Source organism: Rana temporaria, chromosome 8 (genome assembly GCF_905171775.1).
Source record: "Rana temporaria chromosome 8, aRanTem1.1, whole genome shotgun sequence".
NCBI lineage: Eukaryota > Metazoa > Chordata > Amphibia > Anura > Ranidae > Rana > Rana temporaria.
Genome location: NC_053496.1, coordinates 116,421,518 through 116,447,989, shown reverse-complemented (window position 1 = coordinate 116,447,989; position 26,472 = coordinate 116,421,518). Strand labels below are relative to the sequence as shown.

At 42.3% G+C, this 26,472-nt stretch overlaps 1 protein-coding gene across 1 annotated transcript in view; it reads right to left on the bottom strand.

Annotated features, from left to right (window-relative positions):
• Positions 1–601: 601 nt before the first annotated feature.
• The window catches only part of LOC120910437 (LIM domain-binding protein 3-like), a 66,712-nt gene continuing 40,841 nt past the window's right edge, over positions 602–26,472 (bottom strand). The window contains exons 7-11 of the mRNA XM_040322195.1: positions 20,442–20,760; positions 16,706–16,886; positions 10,976–11,096; positions 4,300–4,415; positions 602–3,290 (exon numbers count right to left, since the gene is read on the bottom strand). Of these exons, the coding sequence (XP_040178129.1) occupies positions 3,201–3,290; positions 4,300–4,415; positions 10,976–11,096; positions 16,706–16,886; positions 20,442–20,760 (827 nt within the window). The 3' untranslated portion in view covers positions 602–3,200. The remainder of the gene's footprint in view (positions 3,291–4,299; positions 4,416–10,975; positions 11,097–16,705; positions 16,887–20,441; positions 20,761–26,472) is intronic.

Here is a 26,472-nt window from a genome sequence, read left to right as displayed (position 1 = left end):
TTGGTCAGTTGGTCAAACACCCCCCTCCCTGGTTGCTCTGTCAGTCGGTCAGTCAAATCCCCCCACCCCTGTCGCTCATCTCTCCATCAGCCCCGCACTTACCCTATCCAGACCATAGGCAGCTTCAGCGGCTTCCCCCTGCATCTCCTCCTCGGTGCCTCCCCCCCTGCTCCGGCCAATACGGTAATTACTCCTCTCAGCTAATTGGGTCTTAAGACCGGCTTCCTGCTTTGCCAGGAAGAGAAGCAGGAACAAAACAGCGAATATTAATTAATTATTGTCACACAACCCTTTTTTGAAGCCAAACTAGAGCCTCAGGCTCTTATCACGCCCTTCAAAAAAAATGCGACCGGCTCCCTGCATGTAGATTAGGGGCCGGTGCATGGATTAGGGGGCCACTGAACACTACCCTCCCCCAGACTGACAATGTGCTATCCAAAAGGTGTTTGATTTACTACTTCATTCAGAATGCAGACACCCTAAGATGGGAAATGTGTAACTAGCAGGATCACCGGGTAAAATGAAGCAAAAAGGCAAAAAAAGAAACTGAATGCAGCCACCACATCTAGGGATTGGTAAGCTGCAATATATAAAAAAAATAGTTTTGGGGTTTGATAGTAAAAGCTAAAATAGCTTAAATAGTAAAATAGCTATAAAGTAAAAGTCTACACGCACGTGACTCTGCCAACATACATGCACGTGATTTTGCCAACATACCTACAGAAGTTTTTTTTTTCCCCTGCATCTTTACTTAACTTTTCACCCATCTCTGGCCCTAACTTTCATGCCGTAAAAAAATACATCTACACTTTACCATTGAAGGATTGTTCATTAGTGTTCTTGTTCATGAATGAAACTATGCCTTGCCCTTGCAAGACAAAAGCCCTCCACAGCAGCACATACATTTCCACCACTCTGCTACAGTACCTCTATGTAATTAGAAATATCTGGTGCATCCTGATACGTGACTCACTCTTTTTTCTCCCATTTGACAGCACCATTGCTTGATTACTGGCCGCTTAGGAATCTATTGGTGTCAGATGTGGGGAGAAAGTCTTTTAGTTTTTTGTAAGCTGCAGTTCATCAGCTTGTGGCTGACACAGGGCATGGCAGGGGAGTAAAAAGGGGTTAGTCATGTGCAGCTGAGGAGGGCAGTAATTGAGGAAACCTGTTGCTTTGCCCTGCATGGACCAACTACAGGTCCACTTTTAAGGAAACCTGTACTGAGAGAAATATGGGGGCCATTGCTGCTGTCTTTCTGAAAGTTCTTTTTCTGTCTGTCTGTCTTTTCCAAAGCAGAATGTGCCATAACTTCCATGCACTATCTTTAGGTCAGTTTCAGAATCTACAGCATTTAAATGGAGAGCTACTGACTAAATCACTTTAGCCCTCGCTGTTGTTTTGTTTCTCAAACTGACATTGGCAACTCTCCAAGGAGAAGCTGCAGAATTTTGTAAGACTGGCAAAAGCAGGAGAAAGATGGCACCTCAAAGACTCACATCAGGAAAATGGAGGAGGACCTATTGTAACTTTTTATAATGGCTTTAAATCTGCAAGAATGTGATATAACCAGAAGTAAATGGGTTAATTCTAAAAGGCACTACACTGGATGTGTATTTCAATTGTAGGGCATTCAACCTATTTACATACGCATCTCTATGAACTGTAAACTTCACATTTATTGCCAACTTAGCTTTTCATGCACAGGAAAGGGACCTGTAAAATTATTTTTAAAGTTTAATTTTATTAGTCTTTATCCTGATTATTAATTATTACATTTTGCACTTGCTTTAACCTCAGCTTTAAAATTGAACAAAATGGCAAAAATAAGAGTTGCAGTAATGCATTTTAGTGTACCTTCTCATATTTTTTGAATCAATCAATCTGTAAGCCTAGAAGGGAAACAAAACCTTGAAAAGCTGGGGCTTTGTAAAAGTGTAATACATCTGAAGCATGTCATTCCGCAAAGCTCTATAGACTGGAAATGAGAAAAGAGTCTGTGCTGTATTATCTATTAAACAACACAGTGATCCTACGAATAAAAAAAGAGCGATTTTTTAGAAGTAGAAAATCCTTTTTTTGTTGTTTTAAAAAAAAATGATGGCTTGGAACTATTCTGTTCTGGCAAACAGACTATGTATTGCCCAATCCTTCTATGCTTAGAAAGGTGCCGGGGGACCATGATATAAACAGTAGAGCAGCACTTCCTTTTTTGGCGAAGATGCACTTCATTTATTTTAAAACACTATCCACGGCGGCTCTAAAAATACCATACATCTGGTTGCTTGGCACTCTGCTTATTTTTCTGCTAGGATTGCAGCTCTGTGTTCAATCTCCCATCAGCATCATCCGAACAATGACTTTTCCATGTACTTTTATAAAACTACTCTAGAACTGTATATTTAATAAACCCTTTTGGCGTCAAGGAGGTAACTTTTCCCACAGACGTAAATTCAGATCAGGCAGTGGTTATATACACAATGCGTTGTAATGTTTTAGAAACAGAGTTAACGCATTTTATATTGCTGCTCTGTCACTAAACGTGACAACTCAGGAGGCTAATTAATTCTGAAAGTGGTGCTTCATGTATCATTAGTGTAAACGATGGCCTTGACTTCGAGTTTGAAACTTAAGTAATCAGCATTAAAACATTCAATCATTTTCCACAATTTCAGTATCATGTAATACCTGTCGGGAAAACCTAAAGTTCTGATGACTTTTCCAGAGACCATAGGATATTTGATCAATCTAGCAGAAGATTCTATTTCTGTAAAACTTCAAGGATAGCTAATAATCCAGCGGTGATGAGTAAAACTGCAAGTCATTTTTCCATGTGTCCATTTAGTTATACAGACTAATACTACACATGTGGTTTATACCCATCTACTAGAGCGCTTGATTTATATTTTAACAAATCCTTTCTATTTAAAAAAAGCAAAAAAAAAACAACAAAAAATCACACTCAGGCACAGCAACAAAGTTAACTGTCAAATATTACACATATGCACTTTGCATAGATTTCTTAAAACAAACATTTGCATTGTACTCTGTTGTACGATGGTATTTCTTTTTTAGATTTATAAAACTTATTTAACTGCATCATTATTTGCAGTGTTGGAAACATGCAAAAACTTGTGTTGACCAATAGGCTTGCTTTTCTCTTAGCCGCTTGCCTCCAGCAAAGGAGCCAGTGGTACTTCTTACACATTGATGGCGTGGGCATGCTTCTTGCAAAGAGGCTTGTCCTTTTTAGAATAAAAGGGTTGGCCCTCCAGATTCACATGGCAAACCTGTAATCCAAAATGATTAGTTATTTCATATGTTTCCTAAAGAATGTTTAAATTCTCTAACATGTTTAATTCAATTATTAACTAAAGGACTATAACCTGGCCTATACATTTTGGGGCAGATCCACAAAAGGATTACGCCGGCGTATCTACTGTAATTTAAAATTTGCCGCGTCGTATCTTTGTTTTGTATCCAGAAAACAAGATACGACGGCATCTGGGATCGATCCGACAGGCGTACGTCTTAGTATGCTGTCGGATCTAAGCTGCAATTTTTCGGCAGCCGCTAGGTGGCGTTCCCGTCGAAATCCACGTTGAGTATGCAAATTAGCTAGTTACGGCGATCCACGAACGTACGTCGGCCCGGCGCATTTTTTTACGTCGTTTTCGTTCGGCTTTTTCCGGCGTATAGTTAAAGCTGCTATTTGGTGGCGTACTCAATGTTAAGTATGGCCGTCGTTCCCGCATACAATTTTACATTTTTTACGTTGTTTGCGTAAGTCGTTCGCGAATAGGAATTTGCGTAGAATGACATCACCGTCGTAAGCATTGGCTTGTTCCGGTTAAATTTCGAGCATGCGCACTGGGATACCCCCATGGACGGCGCATGCGCAGTTAAAAAAAAAAACGTTGTTTACGTCGGGTCATGACGTATTTACATAAAACACGCCCCCATTACATCCATTTGAATTCCGCGCCCTTACGCCGCAAGAGATACACTACGCCACCGTAGCTTACGGCGCGAATTCGTTAAGGATTCTAAACAAAAAAAAGTAAGTTACAGCGGCGTAGTGTATCTTAGATATGCTACACCCGGCGCAATAATGCGCCGTTGTACGTGGATCTACCCCAAAGTCTACTTTATTGGACCTCACATGGCAAAACACAAAATTATCGGCTGTGGCAGAAAAATATGCTACTTTACACTTTTCTCTTCTCTTTTTTTATGCACATTCTAAAACCTGATATGATTATGACAAGATATGATGGTCACGTGAAAAGTGATACTCACAGCACAGATGAAACAAGAATCATGCCAGGTGTGGCCAAGGGCCTCAATGAACTTGTCTCCAGCTTCAACAGGGAAATCACATCCATGGCATTTTGTACTGAACAAAGCAACATAATCTGCAAAGCAAACAAGTATGCTATGAGCTGGTTGATCTATATCTTCTTGATATGGCTATGATCCCAAGCATTTTCTCCTATTCAGAGCAGTGTTAAAATCCTTCTAGTATACAAACATTACCTTATGTATCCTTAATGAACGTTCAAAGTAGGTACCCATTAGAAAACAGAAGTGATCACTTTTCAGTGGAAATAAATTGCTTAGTGCTTTCACATAAAAGCTTTCAATGAATACAGTTTTTTAGTGATACAAAGGTGGTGCTGTGGTGCAGGCAATGACAACATGTACATTCTACTCAGTTTAAAGAAGGAACTGGATAAACTCCAACCCCAATTCTAAAAAAGTTATGTAAAATTTACATAAAAACAGAATGCAATAATTTGCAAATCTCAAAAACCCGATTTTTTTATTCCCAATAGAGAATAGAAAACATCTGGAATTTTTAAACTGATAAAATTGCCATTTTAAAGTGGGTTACAGGAGTGCACTTAATTCCTGTGACCCAGATTCAGCCAACAGTGGGCTAAAGTCTGCTGTCAGCTAATATCACTTAACCAGTTTAGGCTCTGAAGGAATTCCAAATGTATTATCGGAGTCCACCCAATTGCGAGTGGCAGCAGGCTCAGCCTTAGCAGCGTGCTGAGAGGCTGAGCCAGCTGCTCCCGCCCCCTCCACAGCCCGCTGCTCCCATGAGCACTGGAGGGGCAGAGTGGTGACTGACAGGTACTGGCTCTCTGCTCACTGAAGACCAAGAACTGAGCAATCAGCAGTCTTTGATCACGCACACCTCGGTGTAAAGGAGGCCAGGGGGACTTGGGTAAGTATGTATGTTTATTATTTTGAAATACCACACTTCTCTTTTAAGAAAAAAATAAGGTAATTTTGAAATTGATGGCTGCAACATGTCTCAAAAAGGTTGGGACAGAGCAACAAAAAACTGGCAAAGCAGGTGGTAATAATAAGGAAGAGATGGAAGAACATTTTGTAACTAATTAGGTTGAATGGCAACAGGTCAGTAACATGATTGTGTATAAAAAGAGCATCTTAGAGAGTCAGAGTGTCTCAGAAGTAAAGGTGGGCAGTGGTTCACCAATCTGTGAAATGCTGCGTCTAAAGTTGCTCAAACTATTTCAGAATAATGTTCCTCAACGTAAAATTGATGAGACTTTCAATATATCATCATCTACAATATATGATATCATCAAAAGAATCTGGAGGAATCTCTGTGCACAAGGGACAATACCGTAATGCAATATTGGATGCCTGTGATTTTTGGGCCCTCAGACGGCACTGCATTAAAAACAGGACTGATTTTGTGATGGAAATAACTCCATTGGCTCAGGAATACTTCCAAAAATCACTGTCTGAACACAGTTCTTCGTGCCATCCAAAAATAAAAGTTAAAGCTCTATCATTCAAAGAAGTAGCCATACAGTATATGAACATAATCCAGAAGCCAAAGCTCATTTAAAATGATTTGTTGCAAAGTGGGAAACTATTCTGTGGTCAGATGAATTGAAATTTGACATTCTTTTTGGCAATCATGGGCACTGCATCCTCTGTACCAAACAGGAGAGGAACATTACAACTTATCAGTGCTCAGTTCAAAAGCCTGCATCTCTGATGGTATTGAGGTTCTTTAGTGCATATTTAATGGGCAGCTTACATATCTGGAAAGCCACCATAAATGCTGAAAGATATATTCGGGTTTTATAGCAGCATATGCTCCCATCCAAACAATGTCTTTTTCAGGGAAAGCCTTGCATAACTCAGCAGGACAATACTAAAACACATACTGCATCTATGACAACAGCATGACTTCATAGTAGAAGAGTCATTGTGTTTAACTGGCCTGCCTGAAGCCCAGACCTTTAATCAATTGAACATTTTTGGTGTATCTTAAAACTAAAAATACGACATAGAAGACCCAGAACTGTTGAGTAGTTAGAATCCTATATCAGGCAAGAATGGGACAACCTTCCTCTTCCAAAACTCCAGCAAATGGTTCCCTCAGTTCCCAGATGTTTAAAGAGTGTTGGTAAAAGAAGCGGGGAGGCTACATCGAGGTAAATATGGCCCTGTCCCAACTATTTTGAGATGTGTTGCTTCCATCAATTTCCAAATTACCTTATTTTTGCCTTAAAATTGTAAATTTTCTCAGTTTAAACATTCGATATGTTTTTGATTTTCTGATGTAAATAAAATATTGGTTTATGAGATTTTTTAATTATTGCATTCTGTCTTTATATAGATTTTACACAGCGTCCCAACTTTTTTGGAATTGAAATTAAATAGAGTGACAGTGCTAGGCCCTGACACTGTGCAAGTATGGGCAGAAAATGTACAGGATTCTCAAGTATACAGCTTAAGGGGGCTCTGGTGTACTGTGTGAGCAGAGAAGACTGTTTTTTTTTTTTTCGTTTTCTCAGGGTTTTGTAATCCCAAATCAGGGTCTGGAGACTTAGATTAAATGTGGTTGCAAAGAAGTCTCCAATCCTGTGTCTTATTGTGAGTGTGCAGGTAAGCACACTTGTTATAAGCAAGACATGGCCATAGCTCAGGGCTCTCGCTTGGATACAGATGGGTGCTCCTATTAGTAGAGAGATGTTTGCTCCAGTCAAGAGACAGGTTCACTCCCATAGGAGAGGAGCTATACTCAGAAGACAGCACTCCATGTTGGTAAAATTCCTTACCCACATGACTGTTAGAGTACAGACAGCTGAGTGAGTCTGGAGGACTGAGTGAGCTGAGGTAACTAGGTGAGTCCAGGGGACTGAAGGGGTCTAAATCCCGGTGGAGAGCCTAGGGTGCCAGGAGATTCCCTATTGACAGGGCAGGGAGTGGGCCCATGTAGCTGGGTGCTATAACTAAAGACTAAGTGAGCCAGTAGAACCCAGAGAGCTGGGTCTGAAGGATGTTGGCAAGAGTAGTGGAGCTGCTGAGGAGAAAGCCAGGTGGCTTGTCATTTTCAATACTCGTTTTGATAAAAAATCCCCTATGTATGGAACTATTTTTGTGACCTTTACTTTGATTTTGTTTAATAAAAGTGGGTTGGCAAGCCCTTAACTACAGTTCAGACTCCATAAAACACATCTATCACTGAGCTAAACAACCCCCATATCACAAAAGTCATAGCCAGCGTTTGTCTGAATACAAACTTGGTTAATGCCCAGAATGCCCTTTAGGTTCTCATATGTTTATCAGTTTTAAATCATAAATTCTGCACAGACTTTGTTTTACTTTCCCTCCTGACATGCTCCGTGATATGACTGTCTAAAGACTCCGGTACATGGGTGCCAAGATTATGGCTATCTTGTGGCGATACTGATGCCTAAACATTTTTTTACCTTAAAGGAATGCATTACGGTAAAACATGTTTATTCTCTATAACCACTTTAAGACACAATGCTCTGGGAATCATTTGTATTTGGACAAACTCCTGGCAATTATTTATTTTTTTGATAGAAGAGGGGAAGGGGTTAGAGTTTTTATTTCATTTCATGTACTAATTTGGGATTCCTCCCCTCACTCCCTGTCCTAGATGAATGGTGTTAGAAGAGAACGTGAGAGAAAGTCTCCCCAGTGGAGACACAGACAACATTTATTACACTAATTTTAGGGTTTTAGAATATGTTTTTAACATTTAAAACCTGTTGATTGTTCTAATCCTGACCTGCTTTTTCTAAAACAAAAAAAGGGTTTCTTTAGAGTATTATAATTATGGGATTGTTATTTCTATCCTATGATAAAACCTTTAATGCTATGGAGTGTTTCTCTTCAGTGTGGTTTTATTCTTATAGGGTGAATGTAGGGTCAATGTGGAAAAAGTGTGTAGGATTCCCCAATTCAGCCCCATACTTAAAAAGCCCTCACTGGACCCATCTAATCTTTCTAACCTATGCCCCATCTCCTTGCTCCTCTTTCTATCCAATCTCCTTGAACCTCTAGTATAAAACCGACTGAGCAGCCACCTTGCTGATAATAGCCTTCTTTCAGTCTGGATTTCGTCCTCAACACTCCACAGAAACTGCTCTCCTAAAACAAACAAACGATCTACCAACGGCCAAGACTAAGGCACACTATTCTATACCTCCTACTCATGCACCTCTCTGCTGCCTTTGATACGGTCGACCACCTCCTCAAAAAACTCCATGCCTTTGGTCTCCGTGACTGTACTCTTCGCTGGTTCTCTACCTACTTATCCAACCGCACCTTTAGCGTTACATGTAGTCTACTTCCTCCTCGCCTCTTCCTTTCTTTGTTGGAGTCCCCCAAGGTTCTATTTTTGGACCTCTCCTATTTCCAAACTACACCTCCTCCCTGGGTCAGCTGATAGCCTCCCACGGCTTCCAATACCATCTGTACGCTGACGACACTCAAATCTATTTCTCTACCCCTCAACTCACCCATTCAGTCTCCTCACATATCACTAATTTATTATCAGATATATCAATCTGAATGTTGCACAACTTTCTCAAACTTAAAGTGGAGGTTCCCCTAAAAATAAACTTCTAAGATTAGATTCATGCTCATTTTGTCAAGGGGAATCGGCTAGTTTTTTTTAAAAACGAAGCAGTACTTACCGTTTTTGAGAGCGATCTTCTCCGCCGCTTCCGGGTATGGTCTTCGGGTCTGGGCGTTCCTTCTTGATTGACAGGCTTCCGATGGTCGCATCTATCGCGTCACGAGTAGGCGAAAGGAAGCCGAAGGTCAGTGTGGCTCTATACGGCGCCTGCGCACCGACGTTCAGCTACTTTCGGAAAATCGTGACGCGATAGATGCGACCGTCGGAAACCTGTCGGAAGACTGTCAATCAAGAAGGAACGCCCAGACCCGAAGACCATACCCGGAAGCGGCAGAGAAGATCGCTCTCTAAAACGGTAAGTACTGCTTCGTTTTTAAAAAAACTAGCCGATTCCCCTTGACAAAATGAGCATGAATCTAATCTTAAAAGTTTATTTTTAGGGGAACCTCCACTTTAATCTATCCAAAACCGAACTTATAATTTTTCTTCCCCCACGTGCCCCTTCCCCTGATCTCTCTGTCAAAATCGATAGTACAACTATCAGCCCATCCCCACATGCCAAGGTCCTAGGAGTAGTACTGGACTCTGAAATCTCCTTTAAGCCCCACATCCAATCACTGTCCAAATCTTTCCACCTCAACCTCCGCCTCAACCTCTCCAAAATACGCCCCTTTCTTACCAACGACACAACAAAGCTCCTAATTCACTTCCTGGTCATCTCTTACCTCGATTATTGCAATTCCCTCCTCATTGGCCTACCTCTACATACTCTATCCCCGCTTCAATCCATCATGAATGCTGCTGCCAGACTCATCCGCCTTACTAACCACTCTGTCTCTGCTACTCCTCTCTGTCAATCCCTCCACTGGCTTCCGCTCACCCAATAAATTAAGTTCAAAATACTAACCACTATCTACAAAGCCATCCACAACTCTGCCCCCAGCTACTTATTGACCCCCATCTCCCCATAAAGATGACCTGCAACAAAGGATTCATATTACAAGGGATGTTTACATTCCTTGTAATAGTAATAAAAGTGATCCCTCAAAAATCTTTTTTTTAAAAGAAAGTGTAAAAATGAAAAAAAAAATAAAGTAAAACGCCCCTGTCCCCGGTAGCTTGCGCTCAGAAGGGAACGCACACATAAGCCCCGCCCACATATGTAAATGCTATTTAAACCACACATGTGGGGTATCGCCACGTGCGTTAGAGCACAAGCAAAAATACTAGCACTAGACCTCCTCTGTAACTCTAAACTGGTAACCTTTAAAAAAAATTAAGTGTCGCGCCTAATGAGATTTTTAAGTATTGAAGTTTGGCGCCATTCCATGAGTTTGCGCAATTTTAAAGCGTGACATGTTGGGGATCTTTTTACTCGGCATAACATCGTCTTTCACATTATACAAAAAAACTGGGCTAACTACTGTTTTCTTATTTTTTAAATCATGAAACAGTTTTTCCCCCCCAAAAAAGCGTTTGAGAAATTGTTGTGCAAATACCATGTGAGATAAAAAGTTGAAATGACCGCCATTTTTTTCCCTAGGGTGTCTGCTAAAACAAAATATGTAATGTTTGGGGGTTCTGAATAATTTTCTAGCAAAAAAAATGATTTTTACATGTAGGAGAGGAGTGCCAGAATAGGCCAGGTATGGAAGTGGTTAAAAAAGTGCCGAAAAATGGTACAATGTTTCCCGAAGTTAAGCTAACATAATGCTTGCAACATAACCCGCTGCCTACGCGTTATTTGTACACACAATAGAATGTATGCATACCTTGATTGTATAACTATTTTAATGCACATGTCTTTTTTCTAATAAGCAGTCTTTTCTCGTCTATAGTCAGTGGGTAACTCCAGGGGCTGCGGAACAACAGTGTGCTTAGCACTGGACTTGTGTGATGCATCAGATATAATTTTTAGCAAAAGAACTGAAACCTGAACATATAACTGTATTTTTATAATGAACTGTGAGCCTGTAGCACGTACAGAAATGTGAGACTGTAATTGTTTTTCCAAGTTTCAGTTGCCTTTGTTACCTTTTTCACAGTATGGCTCTCCATCCTCCATATGGAAAAGGCTATTACCGAATGGCTTCCGGCAAGCAGCACAGACAAAGCAGGTAGTGTGCCAGGTCTGTCTTAGAGCATGCATCACTTCCTGGAAGGAGAGAAGACAGTGTTTTGAATAATCTTCACATTTTCAGCACAAGACTTAATAACTAAATATAATATGACAAGCTCTTGTAACTTTTAAAACTCTAAGAAAAACTGTGGCATTCCTTTTCTAAGTTTAGTAGCTATTTGGTGCGGGGATAACACAGGAACTGTTCTTCCTCTTCGCACAGGACACCACGTCCATTTCAGAGAAGGGGATTTTATTATACTATATTGTGTTCTGACACAGTGCTAATCTGATGCCGATCGGCAGACCTTTTTTGGTCATGCCCCTTGGACAGAAGGAGGCTTAATGGCTAGCTTCTGTCAGACTGGCTGCGGTACACGCCAGCCGATGTCGCCCGATATTCGGCCCCTGTGTAAGACCCTCAAGGCTAGGTTTAGACATTCAGCAAAGTAGCTGTGCCTCAGAATGTTGATCCATGGTCAGATTGCTTTTCAGAAGCATTTGACAGGCAGTAAGGAGATAATATATCTCCACCCTGCCTGTTTTAGCCTTGTAAATGCAGCACCACCCAGCCACAAACATGTGCAGTGACATATACGCCTGAATGGGTCACATTTGGTGGAGGTACTGCCCACCAAACATGAGGGGAAAATAATTTTTTATGTGGCTGAAAAAGCATGTAAACACCCCCGCTACAGGGGACCCAAAATGAAGAGGATCCTTGCTGCTCTGTGCAAAACCATTACACAGAGCAGGTAAGAGCCGGTTCACACAGGGATGACCTGGGATCCGACTTGACGTTGCCCCACGTCATCCCGAGTCGTGTGGTTGAGAAAAGCAATGGAAGTGAATGGAGCCGTCTCAATACACACTACTGAAGTCGCTCCGACTTCAGAAAAGGTTCCTGTACTACTTCAATCCGACTTCTAGGCAACTTGTAGGCAACTTGTACCCATTGATTTCAATAAAAGTTGCCTCAGAAGTCTGATCACTGTCTTAAAGCAGGGGTTCACCCGAAAAACAAATTTTTAACATTAGATTGAGGCTAATTCTGGGAAGCACAATCGGGTGTTTTTTTTTTAAATCAATGCAGTACTTACCGTTTTAGAGATAGATGTTCTCCCGCCACTTCCGGGTACGGTCTGCGGGACTGGGCATTCCTATTTGATTGACAGCCTTCCGACCGTCGCATACAGCGCGTCATGAGTTGCCGAAAGTACCCGAACGTCGGTGCGCAGGCGCCGTATAGAGCCGCACCGACGTTCGGCTTCTTTCGGCAACTCGTGACACGCTGTATGCGACGTTTGGAAGGCTGTCAATCAAATAGGAACGCCCAGTCCCAAAGACCATACCCGGAAGCGGCGGAGAACATCTATCTCTAAAACGGTAAGTACTGCATTGATTTAAAAAAAAAAACACCCGATTGTGCTTCCCAGAATGAAAGTTAAACTTTTTTTTCGGGTGAACTCCCGCTTTAACTGAAGCAACAATACAGGAAGATAACATACATTTCTCAGGCAAACCCCTCCCTCTCTCAGAGCTGATTGATGTGTGATTGGCCACTGGAAAGCCTCCTGTCCTGGAGGCAAATTGAAGTTGCCTTGTACTGTCCTGGAGGCAACTTGAAGTTGCCTTGTAAGTTGCCTGATGATTCATACTCAAGTCGTGTCCAAGTTGCCTCCCAAAGTCGTGCTGGAAGTCGTGTTGCCCCTGTGTGAACTGGCTCTAAGTATAACATGTTTGTTGTATAAAAAAAATAGAATATTGTTAACAATCAAGTCAAATACAGGGGTGTCAGAGATGATGGAGGCACGTGTAATGTTTTGCATGAAAGCATATTGGTGTTGATGGTATAGATAGAACACCCTCTCGTCGAGGATAAATTCAGCTTGTAATTGTTGATTTAAAACAGTGTTTCTTATACAGATAAGATCAAGTAAGCACCCTAGCCTTTATATTCAATGTGAGTGGGTCACTATGCCAGATGAGGGTGAATCAAGTGTATCCAGAGACCCCAATATTTTTTTTTTTGTCACTGTCCACACTCACCCCATCAATTGTATGGTTGGCAAGTACTAGTGGGTTTTCATCAGATTTCTATTTTTGATATTGAAATAAAATTAGATTTGCTAAAAAAAACTGTACTGTAGTTAGGAAAAGGGTATCCTAGAAACGGTGCAAATTATTGCCCTACATTCCTTTGTATGAATTACAGTCCTGTTTGTAAGGTTGCAAAGAATGTAAACATGTTATATACGACCCAGAAATTTTAATCTTACATTTAAAACAAATGTTTTTTTGCCACTAGATATAGCAAAGACAGGAACATTAATGTGATTGTAAAGTCTTGATTTAAAAAAAAATGAAAAATAACGAACATGTTATACTTGCAGAGCAGGCTGTATCCTCCTCTTCTCTGGTCCCTTTTTCGGTGCTCCTGGCCCCTCCCTCCTTTTGGGTTCCCCCACAGTAAGCAGGTTGCTATGGGGGCACCCGAGCCGAGTCACACTCCCTGTGTCCCACCCCCTTTCTAGTCTCATTGGCTGACTGACTTTGATTGACAGCAAAAGGAGCCACGCGCTGCTGTCTCAGCCTATAAGGAGGGGAGCCCCAGAAGGCCGAGACATTCCTTCAACATTGCTGGAGCTAGAGGAACCTCAGGTAAGTGTTAGGGGGGCTGAGGGCGGCTGCTGCACACAGAAGTCTTTTTATCCTAATGCATAGAATGCATTAAGATAACAAACCTTCTGCCTTTCTTTACAACAACTTTGTTTGCCAAGCATGATTGCCTCTTTCCTGAATGTCATTTACTTCTAGCTTGAAATCATGTCTAATCCTACAGATAGAAAGGCATCCATAGGAGAATAATTTCCAAGAAATGGTTCCCAAGTGTTTGTCACTCCACTTTAATGTGGCAGTGAGTAAAGCAAGATAAGGTCATGCTGTTTTTCTGTTGTACTGCCAGGCTTTTTCTAATCTAGCTAATGTGGTGCATTGTGACCTTGTAATGCACTGTTGGGTCTATTCACAGCTTGGGATTGTTATCTAGACAGTCTGTCTGAAGTATATGACCTAACACATGGCATTGAGCTTTCTTCTATGCTTAAAATAATGAGTACGGTATTTACATTCATTGCTTTCTCAAAACGATAAAGCAGGGCACAGCGCCTACACTATGGACACCTTATATTTCAAAGCTTGTCTGGCATCCTCTATATTCAACATTTCTTCTGACCTAGGACAAAGTGCTTTTACTACTGCCAGCAAAATGTTTAAAAAAATTGATCAACTGCACCAGTATGAACTGTTGGTGGTAAGACCTCAAGTTCTCTTGGTGCTTTTAGGCACTCTGTGCTTGTTAAAATGAGGCAATAGCCTTTCAGTCTTTTTTTTAGAATGTAATTTAGATTAAGTAATTGAACAATTATGACAACGCTTTTTATAAATACAATTGTCAATCGTAATAGCCACAAAAAGTGGATATTCCTAAGGGCTCATGCATACTGCATCTCAAAGAAGCTCAGGCTTTTGAGCTTTTTTATGCTCTCAATTTTTCCTGTCTGGAATCTCCCCTCCATGTTAGCCAATGTGTTCATGCGTGGCTTTTTCAGGAGTTTACAGGCATATGCTCTTACAGGCAGACCTCCCCCCCCCCACACACACACACCTTTGAGAGGAGCTCTCGAGCATTAAAGAAGAAGTAAACCCTGATGGGTTTTACTTCCTCTTTTATTTGCTGCAAAGCCAGCAAATGAAAAGCATAATGGTCTAGTATGCATCACATACTAGCCCATTATCTGACACTTACCTGCAACAGAATCCAGCGGTGTCCCCTGTGTAGGCCCCTCTTCCTTCCAGGCTGTGGACTCCAGCTCTGTGATTTGCCGGAGCCACGTGACGTCACTCCCGCATATGCGCACGGGAGCCACCATTAACGTCACAGGCTAGGGAAGAAATAGCACTTAGTTTTGTTTCTTCCCCATGCATGCGCCGTTAACATTTTTGGCGGACTACAAGTGAAATATGTCCTAAACCGTGCAAGTTTAGGAGATATTTCCACTACCTATAGGTAAGCCTTATTCTAGGCTTACCTATAGGTAGAAGTCCAAAAAAGGGGTTTACAACTACTTTAAAGACTTTACTATTGGATGTGATGTGAGTGTTCTACCTTTTTAAATAAAGTTGGCAATCATGGTTTTACACTATGTGGAGGCTTTTTTATATTACATAGTTTACCGGAATGCTTAATATTATCGAGTGAGTGGTAATCCTATGGCAAGGTGGTGAATTGAGACCTTCCAAGCTGCCTCTGTAATCAATATTTGGATTACCAATGCCTTATTGACTCAGTAGATCCGGTAAGCGTAATACCCATCCTTGGTGGTGGATGCCTACTTATGGGTGTTATATATGGACTGTTTTCATTACCATCCATAACTACTTTGATTACATTTTACATTGGAAATGTTACAACCTCTTTGGACTTTCTTTGATATATATGAATTATATATATTTTTTCTTTCTTTGTAATTTTCTGCACTGTGCACTTTATATCCAAAGGTTATGTGGTCTTCTGAAATTATCACTGTTACTTATTACAATTTAAGTGCTGTACTTTATATATATATATATATATACACATACAGACCAAAAGGTTGGACACACCTTCTCATTCAAAGACTTTTCTTTATTTTCATGACTAGGAAAATTGTAGATTCACACTGAAGGCATCAAAACTATGAATTGACACATGTGGAATTATACATAACAAAAAAGTGTGAAACAACTAAAAATATATTTCATATTCTAGGTTCTTCAAAGTAGCCACCTTTTGCAGCAGACACGTCTCTAGAACTGTTAAGAGGAGACTGTGTGAATTAGGCCTTCATGGTAGAATATCTGCTAGGAAACCACTGCTAAAGAAAGGCAACAAGCAGAAGAGACTTGTTTGGGCTAAAGAACACAAGGAATGGACATTAGACCAGTGGAAATCTGTGCTTTGGTCTGATGAGTCCAAACTTGAGATCTTTGGTTCCAACCCCTGTGTCTTTGTGCGTCGCAGAAAAGGTGAACGGATGGACTCTACATGCCTGGTTCCCACCGTGAAGCATGGAGAAGGAGGTGTGATGGTGTGGGGGTGCTTTGCAGGTGACACTGTTGGGGATTTATTCAAAATTGAAGGCATACTGATCCAGCATGGCTACCACAGCATCTTGCAGCGGCATGCTATTCCATCCGGTTTGCGTTTAGTTGGTAGGACCTAGGTCCCCAAACACTTTTTATGACAATAACTTGCATAGTAACCTTTAAAAGGAACACTTTTGATTTCTCCCATAGACTTTTAACGATGTTCCGCTGCTTTTAGAATTTGCCGCGAACACCCCAAATTATTTTCTGTTCGCTGAACGGGTGAACAGCCAATGTTCGAGTCAAACGCACTATTTGAAAACAATTTTGAAAGTACATTAGCATGTTAAATCTTATATGATTTTTGTGATTGGATTTACTGTCTGTATTACTGTATACTGTTTACTGTACTAGATTTTGAAACATGAGAAAAGACTATACTTAAGGAGGGCACAATTTCCAAAATATGTATCCGAATAATAGTTTGGTATTTTAAATTCATATAAAATGTTACTTACCCCCATGATCTTAGTGTTGCAGCGAGCACACGTTGGGGCAAAGAACTGCTCATAGCACCGTTCACAGTAAACGCCCTTCTGCTCCTCAACAAAACTCACATCAGCCAGGGATGACTTGCAGTGGGCACAGTTAAACTCCTCAGGATGCCATGATCGACCCATTGCCACTAAGAAAGGTCCCCTATATAATCATCAGAAAGCAAAATATCACTATAGTTATCAGTGTTCGGACCCAAAATGCTAAAGAAAATCCATCTATCTAAAAAAGATTGAACATTTAGATATAACTTTCATGACCATCAACTTAAAAAACAAAATTCCTCTAATACACAACTACTTACAGTATATGTCTATAAAAAGGGGTACTAATCTTTCCCCAGTTGAGTTTTTCTCCATCTGGAGTACTGTTAATAGTTTTACCAGACAGGAAGTGAGGGGAAATTTCAAACAGCAACACTGCAAAATCCTTTTTTTTTAAAAGAGAGGCTAAAACCCCCGTCAGCCCCTTTTTTCTCACTTCTTGGCTTTTAAAGCCATTGTCACTGGGCAGTAAATACCAGGAAATCTTTGAGGACTGTAGTGCCCTGCTCCCAAATAACTGGGCGCTATGTTAAATTTAGTGAGTGTCTGAGCCGATAACGTGGCTCAGACTGTATGATTTATGCTAAATTAGCTCTGTCCTGGCAGTGGCTGTGCCTGATAGCATTTTCCCACTGTTGCCTGTAGGTGGTGATACCCCCACAGGCCAGTGTTGGAACACGGGCAAGCCATAGGTCATTGAGTATCTTTCCTCTGGGGCAGCCCAGTGGGAGTGGTCCTTCGCCCTGTGGCCCTCTTGGCACAAGGTATGTGTTGCGTGATTTCCAGCCCCAGGACCACGTTGGCCCGAGGCTGCATCTTTATCACTAGGCCCAGTTATGCTGACTGGGGCCTACAAGTCAAGAGGGATCCAAAGCTGTCCATCTAAGAGAAAGAAGCTACACTTATTGAAGGAAACCAGGGGAGGACCTGCCCTGGAGGAGACCAAGCGGAAGGCTTATGTCTCGGGATAGGCCTGGTGACCTTATGAAGGAGGGACCCACAACTCAAGTTGTCCTACAGTTCGGAATTTCCGACAACAAATGTGAGATAGCATGCTTTAAAATTTTCCAACAACAAATGTGTTTGTTGGATTTTACGATTGTGTGTACACAAGTCTGTCGGAAAAAAATATCCAAAGTACAAACATGCATGCTCAGAAACAATGCTAACCATAAGACAACATTAGCAAAAGTTGCCCAAAGGGTGGCACTAAAGAGCAGAAAAAACACGTAGTTTCTGTTTGTTAGCCGACATAGTTTTGCTGTCTGTATGCAGAACAAGTTCACGGCCAACGCCCTTCACACAAAATTCCACAGCTTTGATGAAAATCCAATCGTGTGTATGAGGATAAGGCTGCACACTTAGGGCTCTTTCACACGGAGCGGACCGTTTCTGGGTCCGCTCCGTGTGTCTCCGTCGGCTAAGCGGGGATCCCCGCTGAGCTGGCGGCGGATAGGGCGGTCCCCGCACACAGTGCAGGGACCGCCCTGTCTCAGCTCCGCTCTGCCCTATGGGGAACCGGATGCAGACGGACCGTCTGTCCGTCTGCATCAGTTCCGTTCCGCCGGACGGAAGAAAAATAGGGTTTTCTTCCGTCCGAAAACCGGATCCCGACGGACGCGGACGCTAGCGGATGCTCCATCCGCTAACGGACGCGATCCCATAGGGATGTATTACAAGTCCGTTAACGGACTTGTAATACACGGACGAGCGGAGCGGACGTCTGAAAGGGGCCTAAAGCTGAGTGTCTTTGGTAGTTTTGCAGTGTTTTTAGTGTTTGTATGGGCATTTTTGCAGGACTCTGAGGCTTGAGCTTTTTTAATTATTTATTACCATAGGAAAGATAGTAACAAGGAAAAAAATATGTGTGATATGTGAGTTTTTGCATATTGTTTGCGTTTGCATTTTTTTCAAAAACGCCCTTTGAAATTGGTTGGGAATTGGCTGTACACTTATGCCACGTACACACGATCGGTTAATCCAATGAAAACGGATCGATGGATTTTTTCATCAGATATCAGATGAAGCTGATTTATATCAGTCTTGCCTACACATCATCAGTTAAAAATCCGATCGTGTCCAACGCAGTGACGTAAAACACAATGACGTGCAGAGAAAAATTAAGTTCAATGTTTCCGAGCATGCGTCAACTTGATTCTGAGCATTTTTGACCGATGGATTTCCCCACAGACAATTATTTTTTCCTATCGGTTTTTTAACCATCAGAAAATTTTAAAACAGGTTCTATTTTTTTTCACTGATGGGAAAAAAAACGATGGGGCCCACACACGATCGGTTCGTCCGATGAAAACAGTCAATCGGACCGCTTTCATCAGACGAACCGACCGTGTGTACAGGGCATTATAGTTCAAAAGAAGGTCATTTACTTTTTGAGCTACAAGCTTGAATCAGCACAACACTAAGGCCCCATACACACGAGAGGATTTATCCGCGAATACGGTCCAGCGGACCGTTTCCGCGGATAAATCCTCTCGAGGATTTCAGCGGATTTCTCTGCGATGGAGTGTACTCACCATCGCATTGAAATCCGCGCCGAAATCCTCTGGCGATGACGTGTCGCGCCATTGCCGCGATTATGACGCGGCGACGTGCGCGACGCTGTCATATAAGGAATTCCACGCATGCGTCGAATCATTACGACGCATGCGGGGGATCCCTTCGGACGGATGGATCCGGTGAGTCTATACAGACCAGCGGATCCATCCGTTGGGATGGATTCCAGCAGATAGATTTGTTTAGCATGTCAGCGAATATTTGATCTGCTGGAATCCATCCCAGGGGATAAATATCCGCGGAAACAGATCCGCTGGAGTGTACACACCATAGGATCTATCCGCTGAAACCCATTCGCTGGGATTTTTCAGCGGATGGATTCTATCGTGTGTATGGGGCCTTAGGTGTGAACAGGCACAATTGAAAACCATGGGATTTTGGAAGTTGAGCAAATTTGGAGCTACAAAACACTCATGTGTAAATGGGGCCCTAAAGGGTTTGTATAGTTTTTTTTTTTTTTAAATAACAAACATGTTATACTTACCTCCACTGTGCAGTTCAGATCCTGCTGTTCTGGGGTCCCACGGCGGCTGTCTCGGCTCCTCCCTCCTAAAGCTAACTCCCTCTGGGAAGCTCTTTCCTGATGGGTTTAGCTTGCGGGCACGCTCCCGTGTCATACACTTGGCGTCCATATGACTTTCATCAGTCTTGCCTACACACCATCAGTCAAAAATCCGAATGTGCCAAAACGCGGTGACGTAAAACTCTACGACGTGCTGAGAAAAATGAAGTTCAATGCTTCCGAGCATGCGTCGACTTGATTTTGAGCATGTGTGGATTTTTCTCCGATGGACTTCCACACAGACGATCGTTTTTTTCTATCGTTTTTTTATGCATAGGAAAAATTTAAAACACGTTCTATTTTTTTACACCGATGGAAAAAAGACAGATGGGGCCCATACACGATCGGTTCGTCCGATGAAAACAGTCCATCAGTCTTTTTTCAACGGACAAACCGATCGTGTGTACAGGGCTTTACTTTCCTCATTTAAACTCAAGTAGTTCACAATCATGAAAAATGACCTGAAACCAAATGGTAAAAATGGCTCTGATCTCATCTTTTTATTGGTGCTGTACGTACCTAATAATACCGTTGCATTGTCCACACAGAGGGGTCCTGCTGCTTGCTGGGAATCTCTCAGCGCGCTGGATAAGCCCCCGAGGTGCTTGTGAGGGAGCATGGCTCACGGGCTGAGGTGTATAGCTGTGAGTGGTGATTGGAGCCAGTGGAGGTGGTGCTGCTTTGGGCAGGATTTGCTTAGTAACGGTAGTTGTAGATTTGCCTGGTGCAAATTTTTGCGAGAAACTATCATCAGTCACCCATGGTGGGCGACTTGTTGGGTCTTGCGTGGGTGCTGGGTAACTAGCTGCTGGAGATGGAGTGTAGCTTGGGGCAGGACCTGCAAAAACAAGAGATCGCTGTCTATCAGAAAAAGAACATGCACATATCCATATTCAAAAACAATGAAGTAACGGAATTAGTCATATGACCATCAAAATGCTGTTAACATTAATAAGAGTTATTTATTTGATTGGCAATGTATGGTAATCAGCATACCACAGAGGCAAACATCCACCTATGCATACTACATACTACAGTGTACGTTCATTTTATTTTATTTTTAATTTAATTAAAAAATATTTTTACACTGTCTCTTTATTTATTTATTTTTTGCTTCAACTTTATTGCTATCCTAAGGGATAAACAACAGTGACAGGAACACTTTACGGAATTATCTGGGGTCTATTGTTGGTGATCTCTCCAAAAGAAGCTGGTCCAACCAAGACTGGTCTGCTGCTTTACCAGCTGGTAACGACTAGTAAACAAACAAACGGAAACCAGAAGTGCTAAAATCCTTACAGCGTCTGCTTTCTTTTGTCACAAAAGTGATCAGAGAATGGAAGTTACCTCCTATTTTTCACTGTGCTTCCGATGTGACAGGTTGCAGCTTTCCATGGCTCCTCGGTGAAATGGGAGAGCCTGGGAAAGTGGCGGTAAGGGGTGGGGCCCTTTCTGCCTCTGCCTTTTGATACCAGAATCTGGTTATACCAGCAGTTGCGGCCATGATTCTGGTATAACAATCTAAACCCAAGGATGTAAGGGTACAGAAGTGAATAAAATTCCTTTGCTTTTTAATTCTTAATACAAATCAATGCAACAAGTATTAAATGTAATGCCGCGTACACACGATTGAAAAATCCGACAAGAAAACCGCAGATTTTTTTCAGATGGAATCTTGGCTCAAACTTGTCTTGCATACACAAGTTCACACAAAATTCCAACTGTCAAGAATGTGTGACGTATGACACTACAACGAGCCGCGAAAAGTTCAATGATTCCGAGCATGCGTCAAATTGATTCCGAGCATGCATAGGATTTTTGTGCGGAATTGCATACAGACGATCAGAATTTCCTCCAAGAACTTTTCTTGTCTGAAAATTTGAGAACCAGCTCTCAAATTTTTCTTGGCGGAAATTCCAACAGAAAAATTCCGCTAGAGCCTACACACGGTTGGAATTTCTGCCCAAAAGCCCACATCAGACTTTTCTTATCGAAATTTCCGTTCGTGTGTACGCGGCATTAGAGGTTTTACTCAGCGCTCTTCACTTAATAAAACTCATCTGCTCACCTTAGCTTCCAAATCTGCCCACTAGAATTGTTTGTTAAATGTATATTGCGAAGAAAACCATAAGGGATCAGTGTAACACACTTTGGCTTTGCAATGGCGGCATGTTGCACCTAGAAATATTGGTGAAAGAGGTTCTATTGTTGGAGCTCTTAAAGGTGATAGTAGCCAGACAGTGCCTAAACAGAACCAATCACCAATGGGCATTTGTGCTACTTTTATTCTTCTCTATTTGGTGGCTACAATAGGGTAACCCTAGCGCTAGGTGAAGAGTATGGAGGACGGAGGAGTGCTACCAAACACCACGTCACCTTCATTTTTCCCAGAATACACGTTAGTAACAACAATGGCAGATTCAAATCTTATCTCTGTACTGAACAAATCACAGGCCAGCCTAAGATATTTTTGACAACATAAGGGGCCAGATCCACAAAGATCTGCCTATCTTTAGGCAGGCGTAGCGTATCTCGGATACACTACGCCGCCGTAACTTAGAGCGTAGTTTCCGTATCCAGAAAGAATGTAAATGTGTCGGCGCAAGGGCGCGCAATTCAAATGACTAAGATGTGGGCGTGTTTTATGTTAATTCGTCTTGACCCCACGCAAATGACGGTTTTTTTTAACGCCGCATGTGCCGTCCGTGGGGGTATCCCAGTGCGCATGCTCGAAATCACGTCGCAAATAGTCAATGCTTTCGACGTGAACGTAATTTACGTCATTTTCCCGACGTGCATAGCGCGAAATTACGTTACGCCAAGCTTTGTGGATCGCGTCGGGTCAATAAAGTTGCGTCGGGAAAAAAAAAAGATACGGCGAAAAAAAAAAATTCAAAACAAAAAAAAAATCGCGTCGCTGGACAGAAGGGTCTGTTTTTACATGGTAAGTGCTAATTTGCATACCCGAGGCGGCATTTCGACACGAAATGCCCCATGCGGCGGATGCGGTACTGCATCCTAAGATCCGGCAGTGTAAGTCCCTTACACATGTCGGATCTTCTGCCTAACTATGGAAAACTGATTCTGTGGATCAGTTCCATAGCTAGAAACAGGGATACGACGGCGTAACAGCAGTTACGCCGGCGTATCCCTTTTGAGGATCTGGCCCGTAGTTTGTATCTGGGCCCTCTGTATCTTAGGCACACCACTATAGTAAAGACAGTTCAATTACCATGTTGAATTATACTTCTAATTTTATAACTTCACTGACACAAAAGCATGTAAAGCACAAGCACCTTATAGTGACAAAGTAACACATGGCATAGATCAATTATGTGATAAAACCCTCATTTAGTGAGTGTGGTGTAATGTTGTGCGTGCTTAGCAATTGTGGTTGAGCGTGGAATGATATATCAATAAGCAGTCATATGCAAAAACACAAATCACGCAATGCTGGTAAAAAAAAAAGTCCTGTATTTAATACTTAATCTTGTATCAGCTAACTCTGGAACCTTCTTTGGAGCATGACATTATAAAGCGCAACAAGAAAATAACAGTTATTTAGAAAAAAAGTGTGTGTATACAGCCACCACTTCTAAGGAATAGTAAGCTCCAGTATATTATAATTTTGTTATTGGGTTTAGTTAGTCTTTAGACCTAAACGATTCATCATTAACCATTAACCTCTTCAGACCCGGGCCATAGTAAAAAGATGGCCACACGGTGGCTCTAAAATGCCAGGAGGCCGTCTTTTTAAGGCCTCGGGTCCTCCAGCCCGGCGTGTCACTGAGATGCTGATTGGGATGTTTATTATAGAAAAAAGTTTAAAATATTGTGTTTTTTTTTCAAAATTGTTGCACATGATTGGATGATCAAATCAGCAGAGCTTCGCCTCATTTCAGATCTTCCCCTCAGATTTACAGCGACTGCACTACCAAGAGCACTTTCAGTGCAATTTCAAGTGCACTTTGCACTGGTAGTTTGCACTTGTAGTGCAAAGTGGATTTGCCTTTTGTAAATAACCTACATAGTTACATGGTAGGTGAGGTTGAAAAAAGACACAAGTCCAACAAGTCCAACCTATGTGTGTAATTATATGTCAGTATTATGTTGTATATCCCTGTATGTTGTGATCATTCATGTGCTTATCTAATAGTTTTTTTGAAACTATCAATGTCCCCCGCTGAAACCACCAACTGTGGAAGGGAATTCCACATCCTTGCCGCTCATACAGTAAAGAACCCTCTATGCAGTTTAAGTTTAAACCTCTTTTCTTCTTAGTGGCCACGTGTCTTATTGAACTCCCTTCCGCAAAAGTTTTATCCCTATTGTGGGGTCACCAGTACGGTATTTGTAAATTGACATCATATCCCCTCTCAAGCATCTCTTCTCCAGAGAGAATGCGTTTAGTGCTTGCAACCTTTCTTCATAATTAATATCCTCCAGACCCTTTATTAGCTTTGTTGCCCTTCTTTGTACTCGCTCCATTTCCAGTTCATCCTTCCTGAGGACTGGTGCCCAGAACTGGACAGCATTCTCCAGGTGTAGTCGGACCAGAGTCTTGTAGAGTGGGAAAATTATCGTTTTATTTCTGGAGTTAATCCCCTTTTTAATGCAGGCTAATATTCTGTTTGCTTTGTTAGCAGCAGCTTGGCATTGCATGCCATTGCTGAGCCTACCATCTACTAGGACCCCCAGGTCCTTTTCCAGTCTAGATTCCCCCAGAGGTTCACCCCCCTAGTGAGTAGATTGCATTCATATTTTTGCCACCCAAATGCATTATTTAAAAATGTTCTACATTAAGCCAGTGTGCATCTAGTTTACAACTGATAATGAAGGTCAAAATTAATTATGTTAAAGAGGAACTGCAGTCTGCTCACATAATTTGTAATAAAAACATTGTTGCCATTCTGAAGCTTCCTTCCAACCACTTTCCATATTATTTTATATATATACTTTAAGTCTGTACTTGCCAAATATGCTGCAGAAATCTACCTCCACTAAGTCTGGCTGCATCCATTTTAACTGTGGGCAGCTGAAGCTTGCCGCTTGTTCACTTCCTGGATTTACATAGACACACAGAGGCACACCTCCAGCTCTGCAGCCCTGCAGCTTTCATTGGCCCTCTTATGACTCATTCATCCCCCTTCCTGGCAAACTCTCACGAGAGTGAGTGAGAGAGCTGTACATGATGTCAGAAGCCTAGGCTTTTTACCAGACAAGAAACAGAAGGGGGCTGTATAAGGTATTTACTGACAAGTTCTTGGGCTTTGGTGTTTAAGGCACCCTTCTCATGACACATGGAGGGATCCTGACCAGGAGGCATGAGAGCAAGGTTGAGGACAGCAGGAGAACATTGCCGAGCGTATCTTCAGGGAGAAAGACAGCCAGGAGAGCTGATGAGTGTACAGTCAGAGAACAGAAAGGCATACCTAAGAGGACTGGGTCAGGGGCGGACTGACCATTAAGGCACTCGGGCACTGCCCGAGGGCCTCATGCCACTAGGGGGCCCCATCAGGGTTGCCAAGCTGAGTCAAACCAGGGACAGTATGTAAAAAATCTGTGTTTTTTTTACATCTGTCCCTGATATGTACGAAACCGACATGCTTTTGATGTGAAAATCCAGAGATTCCTCTGCACTACCTCCTGGCATGGTGGCCATCTGTAAGCCCGGGGGCCCCATAATCTTCTATTGCCCAGGGACCCCATGAGTTGTCAGTCCGCCCCTGGACTGGGTGGAAGCAGTATGGGATGTATGCAAAGTCAGTCTGGGAGGACTGTGGAGTCTTAGCTAGGAGGGTTAGTGAAAGAGGCAGCTGCAGCCAGGAGGTTTGGCACACGAGTAGGACAGCTGAGCACTGGGACTTATTTTTGCTACACTACCAAAGGGGCCCGCGATCCCTGCCTGCAAAGGGCATTTGCTATGGTCTGATTGTGCTCTTGTCAGACCATCCTTACAGTGCCAGCTGGTCCTGGAGTTGTTGTTCTACAATCAAGATTGTGCTGGAGGTAGAAGGAGAAGTGTATATAAAGGCTGTATAAAGTTTGTGTCCCTGAGGAGTTCTGAGTTTGATCAAGTGGGCATGCCATAATATCTTCAACCCTATCCAAGTTCAATATTCCCCTAATAAAATACAAGAAGAAAAAAAAAAGCTGGAATACTGTTTTCTGACTACAGTGTGCTGTGGAAAATGTGTGTGCCTGGCCCTGCAGGGTGGGAGATGTACTCTTTCTAGACCTGCTCCCCTAGGCACTGGCTTACAACAGCCCTCAGGCAGGCCATAGATGATGCAATCACAGGTTGCAGAAAGGAAAATCACTCAATTGACCCATCAACACAGTTAGTGTTGATGAGGGAATCCCTCCTGTTGAGCTATTGTGGTCTCCTACGGTAGGGGGTGCATAGAGATGTCCAGGCCAGAAGAACACAGTGATTATTGCTGGCGGCTGTAGCCGAATCGCATGCAAATATCCAACATGCTGGTTGTACCCAAGTCGCTGGATGGACTTGGATACAAGCAGCCTGCCCATACATGGATTGAACCTCATC